The following is an 8040-nucleotide window of genomic DNA, read 5'->3' as shown; positions in this document are numbered from 1 at the left end:
TGGTTTTTCTTGGCCAGATTTGTAAATATGTTATTCAAGATCTAGAAATGTATTTTGTTTTTGTTTTTTTCTTCCAAAAATGGATCTAGAAATAATTGTTTGTAAAATGATGGATGTATCATGTATGTGTGTGTGTGTGTGTGTGTGTGGTCCCGGTTTAGGCTCGAACCGAACCGGACCGTTAATCTATGGTTTAACGGTTTAGCGGTTCCAATAGTAGTACCATAGATTTACGTATTCACATTTGTAGGGCCTCCCAACAAATGGTCGAGTGGGCGTTGGTCAACGAGCTCGAATCTGATCATTCGCATTTGTAGGGCCTCCCCCCCCCCCCCCCCCCCCCCAACAACGAAACGCATACGAAATATGAATACGAATACTTGTAAAAGTATTCGGTTTTGTTTTTTGAAAAAACAACTATTCATTTTTTTAAAACTTACATCCTCCCTCCCCCCTACATCTTGTTCTCGGCCTGCAAATTAGGGTTTCCGCTAAAATCCCTAATTCCAGTCAAAACCCTAATTTCGACCATATTTCCTCTTCTCGACCTGCATCCTCGACGCGATGCCTACATCTTGTTCTCGGCCTCCAACTCATGGTTTTGCTGAAACCCTAATTAATTAATTTTTAGTGAATTCATTAATTTTTCATTGAATTAAAAAAGTGAGAAAAAAAATTTAAAACGTCAAAAAAAAACATAAGTATGTTTTCATAACATACGCAGTCGTTTGAAAACGAATGTTTGAGCAGAAGAATGTGAATATTAAGTTCTACGTTGCCAACATCCATAATTAGAATTATGTACTTTCCATTCTTGGTCAGCCTTATATGATAGCGAGCAAAAAGACTCAACAAAGTAGAGATTAGTAATCACTTGTAAAAACGATGTTTGACCTGTAAAACGTCCTTTCCCTCTCGCTCACTCTCTATCTATCTATCTATCTTTCTTTCATCACATCCAACTATGCTTTCCATACATCTTCGACCAAAGCCAATCCTTGTTTGAATTACTCTCGCAATCATATCGTGCACTCTTGACAATGACATTCATTAGTAAAGTTCTTGAACATTAAGAGTCGCTACTCACTTTCACATGCATCACATGAAAATGTTATATTTTTTGTCGCATAGGTCACATTTGACCTTCGAATATATGCTTAAGGTTCAAAAAAGTCCCTCATATCGACTTCCTAGAATTGCGTCGGAAGCAACCAAAAAGATCCAAAAGACGAATAAAAGAAAAATTTTGTGTTCCAGTTGGATGCAAGATATAGAAAAATGGTTTGGTAGATGGGATGCGAGACACTTGCTTCATGATGCATCATTAGATTCCTCTGTAAATGAGGCCTTTTTGCAACGCCAATGTATCATGACATGGGACAAATGTGGAGGCTCGCGCTTCACACATTATACTACACATGTTGCACCTAACTACAAAACCATATTCTTTGCGGAATGGGGAAATCGTACACATCGATACATGTTAGAGCCCATACCGTTATCTGCCATTCAAACCATTGCTTCCATGCGACTTAGCTCACATGCATTGCGATGTGAAACAGGGTGTTGGGACACAAGTGATGAGAGTGGTCGGCTATGCACACTTTGCCCTAAACAAGTTCATGAGTCTCAGTATCACACTTTGATACAATGCTCTGCATTTGATCATATTTGACCATGCTTTCCACATCTCTTCGACCGAGCCCAATCTTTGCATGAATTCCTCTCACAACCACAATGTGCACTCTCGATTGCAACATTCATCGGTAAAGTTCTTGAACATTGAGAATCACTACTCACTTTCACACGTATCATGTGAAATGTAATATTTTTGGTCTCATAGGTCATATTTGACCTCCGAAGACGATAATATAATTTCTCTATCTATCTATCTATCTATCTATCTATCTCTCTCATTATCATTCTAATCATAAATTCAAAGCCTAATATTCTATCTTCTTAACTTCTATGTATATTAAGCATAGATTAGTGACAACAAAGTCATGTTGGTGATGGCCCATGTAATTAGTATTCATTTATATCCAAAGTAAATGGAGCCACCTTTGTCTATATAGCTTTGCCGCACTAATTAATCAAAATATATACATACTTTTGACTTATTAATTAATTATTTAAGTAAGATACTTCATTTGTTCCTTATCTAGTAATTATCTGTTTTATTAAGACCAAATTATTTCTTAATTAGTTTAACAATTAGGTGTTCGTAAATTTTATATTAACCTCATAAGCTTTTGAGGACTCCACCGTTGCATGGAGTGAAGCGGTGAACCATGTTGTGATGTGTTAATGTATGATGTGGTCTTTGTCATTGGGGAGTGGCGTTCCCTAATCCCGTGAATAGCCCTTAGACCTTACTATATCATATGGTGTGTTAATTGTTGTTCAAATGGGGTGTCTTACAATATTAAAGAATAAGAAACGCAATGAACATCCTTGTCTCGCCAGCTTTAAACAGGAAATGGGTTGGGTGATTCTTCTATTCAACATGATATGTGAACTTCACTCCTTGTGCAAAGTATATAACAAACTTGACACCAGTTCACCAAACCAATATGACTCATTAACAAACAAACAACTCACATCATCATTCATTTCTCAAGATCTAATTGTATCATGATTAACTCTTCATGGATTCCTTAGAATCATCTATGATCATTTGCACATTTAGAATGTTATGTGCAAAATACCCCTTCTTGTAATAAATGGGTATTCCTCCTTTGGGACAATTGTTGACAAGTATATATATAACCTCTTGGCAATGACCTTAACATGAAAGAAATGTGGTTGCCAATTATTAAAAGTCAAAGGAGATGGAACCTTAATCAATTACCATTTTAAACCCATATACCATGAGAGTGAGGCACAAGACCACTAAAACTCCAAATTTATCTATTGAACATGAAGTTGAAGACTGAAAGAACTTCTCATGGACTTGCTATGATTACATGAGAAGCAAGTAAAGAAGTTAAAATAAGACCATATTTTACCCCAAAGAAGTTAGCAAGTGTTAGCACTCAACTAGAAGGCACCATGTTCAACCACATGCAAGTTGCATCCCCCACATTTTCCACCAACTACCCGTATGCATATTTCTTTCAATCACAATGCACGACCTCAATTGAAAATTTCATAAATAAAGTTCTTGAAGATCAAGCCACATCGCATGAAAACCTTTTATTTTAGTCCCTGGCCATATTTGAACTATAAGCATGATAATAAAATCCATGTGTTTCACTCCCTTTCTCAACGATGTCATATTTTTCGAAACAACCATATTATGATAATGTTCTAGTATACCGAACGTGAAAACACAATGAGGATTAATATCAAATATTTCTGTCGTGTTCACCCATGAGATTAATCATGTGCTACGTCAACAATGTCACACTCACACTCAAACATATTGACCCATTGATAAAAACAATGGTAAACAAAGGTTGGCCAATTCAACTTTTTCAATGTACACGCAAGAGTGGGTATGCGAGTTGGAGCTAATTGTGTTAAAGGAATCACATAACTTCAGGAGCCTAAGTACCACAATCCAATCACATTTGAGCTTATTTAGTCCACAATTTAAATCCTTACCTATTTCTACTCAAATTTCACTATCTCAACTACCATGTAACACACATTAAAAAGAGTCTTGAAAACCAAGAGTCACACTTATGTTGAAACTCCCATAACACTCCATGAAAATATTTCACTGTGGGTCCAAAAAGGCCATAATTAACCTCAAAAACTAAAAATCTATCTCTCCCATTCATCACATTGAGTCAATCGGATGACATCCAAAAATGGGTCTAGAAAAAGGTGGGTGGAGGGGGCATGGATGTTCCGATAGAACTGACTAACAACAAATATTGAGCTATGTCTTGCGAGAAAAGTGCAACAAACTACAACACTAACAAGTTTTCATAAACCCTGGGACCCTTCCAATGTCGGGACACTAAACAAGCCACATGCAGACACACCTACCTACACACACAATGTTGTCAACACAATGGACAGCGTCGTACATTGAGGGACCCATAACCATGACCCAAGCCACTCCAAGAGGCATGACATGACAAGACAACATCTCACATGAAGGAGCCCAGAACCATGAGCCAAGCCGCTCCGAGGGGCATGACATGACGGTCAGCATCTCACACGAAGAAGCCCATAACCATGACCCAAGACACTCCGAGAAGCATCACATGACGGACATCTCACGTGAAGGAGCCCATAACCATGACCCAAGCAACTCCAAGAGGAGTCATGTGACGGACAACCTAGCACATGAAGGAGCATATATAGCCATGACCCGCAGCCCCTCCTAGAGGCATGATATATGATGGACAAACATAGCACATCAATCAAAGAACCCATACCCATTGACCCCGACACTTCGAGACGAGGACCGGCCCGCCCATCCCATCACGAGACTGTCCCAAAACCATGTAATTCCATGTCCATAAAACATGTCTCTATGTTTCATTCACACTACTCTTGACTGAGTTTCTTTCTAGAGACCATATTTTGGTGCCTGTAGGTCTCTGTCTTTCCATAAAAACCTAAACCCAATCACCCGAGGCTTCTTCCTTCACACATGACGAGGAAGGCCACTCCTGGAACCTGCTAAAACGCAACACAGATAGCCCTAGCTGTGTCTCTGTGTCTTTCCATAACCCTAATTTGCCGCCCAAAGCTTTATTTAATACAGAACGAGAAAGGAGAACCCTAGAATCTGCTAAGAAACAACACAGATAAAGCTAATTTCATGGATACATAGAGAGGAAGGACACAGACACAATGAGCGAGAGAGAAAATGCATATATTCATGTAAACCTTACCTTCATTATACTGTTATATGAATGTATTGAGCAATTACAAGGCCCCTCTACACAGAGATCTAACTGTCATCATATTAAGTACAAGTCCAAGAAGAAGGAGGAGGAGGAAATTGGAACCGATCGATTTTCAGCCTTCTGATGAGAGCTCGTGAGCAGAAATAGGAGGAAAGAAAGCTGTGAAATCGGGCACAACAAAAAGGCTCGGAACAGTCTTCTTCCCCGAATTACTAATACGAACCCGAAGTCTGGACATGGAAGGCGATGAGGTTTTACTCTGTTGTCTCTGTCGTTTCCTGGGGGCAGGTGGACAGATTAAACAAAGCTTCGGAATCTGAAACTCCATAGCTCTCGGAGTGGAGCAACCTTCATTGTCTTCGCCTCCACCTTTTACTTCCTCTTCTCCTTCTTCTTCTTCTTCCGACTTCTCTTCACCGCAGCTAGAGCTAGAGGCGCCGCTAAATTCGACAGTGTTAGAACTGGAGGTGCCACTAAAATCCCGGCTAAATTCTTCTTCGCCATAGCCGTTTCCTTGCTTCCGACAATATGGAGGAGGAGGAGGAGGAGGAGGAGAGCTGGACGTTCTAGAATCGCTAGAGTAGACACCGAAAATCTGGCGGCTGAATTCTCCCGTGATTTCATGATTAGAATGAGAAGCAAGACGTATAAATTGGTCCAATTGGTCCGCGGAGTTTCCATGGCTCCTGCTTATGTTGAAGCAGGGCAATTGAGAAGATTCCCAGAGAATTCCCCGAGACACCGGAGCCAGAAATGGTGAAGATTCCAACGGGGTATTCGACGGGGAGGGCATCGAGACTGCCGGGATTCGGGCGGTGAGGCGGGCATGGGGAGAAGATTCCGAAGGGATATTCAGGGGGGAGGGGGAAGATTCGGGCTGGAAGCTGCGGAGGCCACCCGAGGGGATAGAAGCAGTAGGGATTCGGAGACTGAGGCGGGCATGGGTGTCCATGCTATGGCCGCCCAAATAAGGAGGCATAGATGGCGATGGGATTGGGCTGGGGAAGAAGAGCACTGAATAAGAGCAGGAGGAGGAATTGGGAAGGCAGTGAACAAGGAACCCTAACAGGGAACAGAAAAAAGAAGAAGCAAAAGCAGAGGAAAGCCAGGAAATGGAGAAACCCTAATTAATAGCAGGAGGAGGCAAAAGGGGTTTTAACTACTAAATCTCTCTCTCTCTCTCTCTCTCTCTCTCTCTCTCTCTGTTTTCTGAAGAAGAAGAAGAAGAAGGAAGAAAAAAAATGGCGCGTAATCGAATTCTGACGTCCGCTTTCAGACAGGCGGAAGAGAGAGACAGAGACAGAGAGATGTCCGCCGCCCGTGCCACGTCATATCCTCTCTCTTCTCTCCTTTATTTCCTTTATTTTTTATTTTCTCTCTCCTTTTATTTTTTTTATTTCCTCTCTCTTCTCTCCTTTTATTTCCTTTATTTTTTATTTCCTCGCTCGTTCAAATTTTTTACATACATTATGTACCTTCCTGAATCCTCCCTCTCTTTTTTTAAAAATATGCAAAACAAAAAACGGGAGTTTTTTCTCCTTTCTTTTTTTGCTCAATTCATTTTATTTAGCCAATTCTATTTTTCTTGTTTTTATTTTGCTTTATTTTATTTTATTTTATTTTATTTGTTTATTTTCTATTTATCCCTAAGTCTGTAACCTCCTCCCTCGGAAAACATAAACAAAACAAAACAAAAAAAAAGGAATAAAAATCCATTGATGTTAATACATATATGTACATGGCTTATCTATCTATCTATCTATATATATCATTGCACATGCACATGCACATGTGCAAATTGCCCACACTTGGATTAGACTATGTATTTCCAAACCTTCCAACCCATGCTATCAAAATCTTCCCGCGATGAGCCCGCGCATATTGTGTTCCTTACCTTGGCCACCCCCAAACACCCGAAACCCACCCTACTTCTCGAACGTATCCGATACTTTGGAGATAGGTAAAGTCTGCCCTAGGGATAGCTTTCCTCGGCTATGTTGCTTCATCACCGTTAGGTTTTGGAAGAAAACGCGAGCTTTCGATGATGCTCACCCCACCTTGACTAGGAAATTCCTCGTGTGCTTCTATTTTGAGAAATGCTCCACACACGTCTGCTTCCACTACATAACAATTTACTCCTAATCTTGTTGTGTGTTGTTTTATACTTGTAACGTTTGCACATCGTTGTCGTGTATTTTGTAGTTTTAGACTCATCACAAAGCACCCTAAATGATTCAACGGTCAAGGTTTTGGATATGAAGTTCACTAATGCCATGGCCCGTAATTGGCTCACAAAGGGTGCATCAATAATATCACGTTTTCATAACACGAGCATCTTATTCCTTTCGCCAAATGAACATGGGATTTAGTTATAACTTATGCCTTCTATTTTTTCATTTTTTCTTAAGGATAAAAAGTTGCCAAGCCCCCGATACTATGTTAATTGAATCAATAAATTTCAAATCAACCTTTTTGTGAGAAGGTCATTGATTGATCAACTAGAGGGATTTTTGTTTGTGTATTTACCTATGCCTTTGCCCTTAATGTGGTTACTTGTTTGTGATATTTCCGTGGCAACGAGTTTTTGTCATCAATGCAACCTTAACCATAAAGGACACATTTGACATGTATTTTATTGATTATGAGTCAATACTATTCATATGCACAATGGGTACAATTAAAATTTAAGTTATATGGATATGACCGAGGTTTTTCTATTCGAGAAACCCATAATGAAAATCTCGATCTTTCTAACTCACTATCACAAAGTGTTCTCTATGTACAACATTTTGAATTCATTGTAATTTGTGACTCATGTAATTGCAACAATGATTTCATGTTACTAGGCTCATAGTCTTGCCAACAAATGAATTGCCATTTTTCATATTTCAAGGTGGAGGAGATTTGCCTTTGTATATATGCTTCACAACAAGGATTGAAGACAAATTTATCTCGATGGTGAGTGTATTATGCTTCAATTTAGTTGTCAAACAAATCACTAATAAAGTTATTGCTACATAAGGTACTCAAGGGCCTACCAAGTATATTCAAGAGATGCATGAAGTTGTTAAAGTGTAATAACATTCATCAATCACATCAAGTGCTCAAGATAATTATGTGGCAAATCATCTCATAGTTGTGAAATAGTCACAAATCATGATGTAAGGAAGGA

General features: G+C 39.4%; 1 protein-coding gene across 1 annotated transcript; it reads right to left on the bottom strand.

Moving 5' to 3' along the window:
• Window positions 1-4837: 4837 nt before the first annotated feature.
• LOC147864801 (cyclin-dependent kinase inhibitor) lies at window positions 4838-5990 on the bottom strand. Its single transcript, XM_087318612.1, has one exon. It carries the CDS (start codon window positions 5845-5847, stop codon window positions 4981-4983), a length of 867 nt encoding a protein of 288 aa, XP_087174738.1. The 5' UTR covers window positions 5848-5990; the 3' UTR covers window positions 4838-4980.
• Window positions 5991-8040: the final 2050 nt, after the last annotated feature.

Source organism: Azolla caroliniana, unplaced genomic scaffold, assembly GCF_043228905.1.
Source record: "Azolla caroliniana isolate FFs.n. ecotype wild unplaced genomic scaffold, voAzoCaro1.0.p SCAF_4, whole genome shotgun sequence".
NCBI lineage: Eukaryota > Viridiplantae > Streptophyta > Polypodiopsida > Salviniales > Salviniaceae > Azolla > Azolla caroliniana.
Note: the sequence above shows the minus strand (reverse complement) of the source record. Positions and strands in the feature narration are given on the sequence as shown.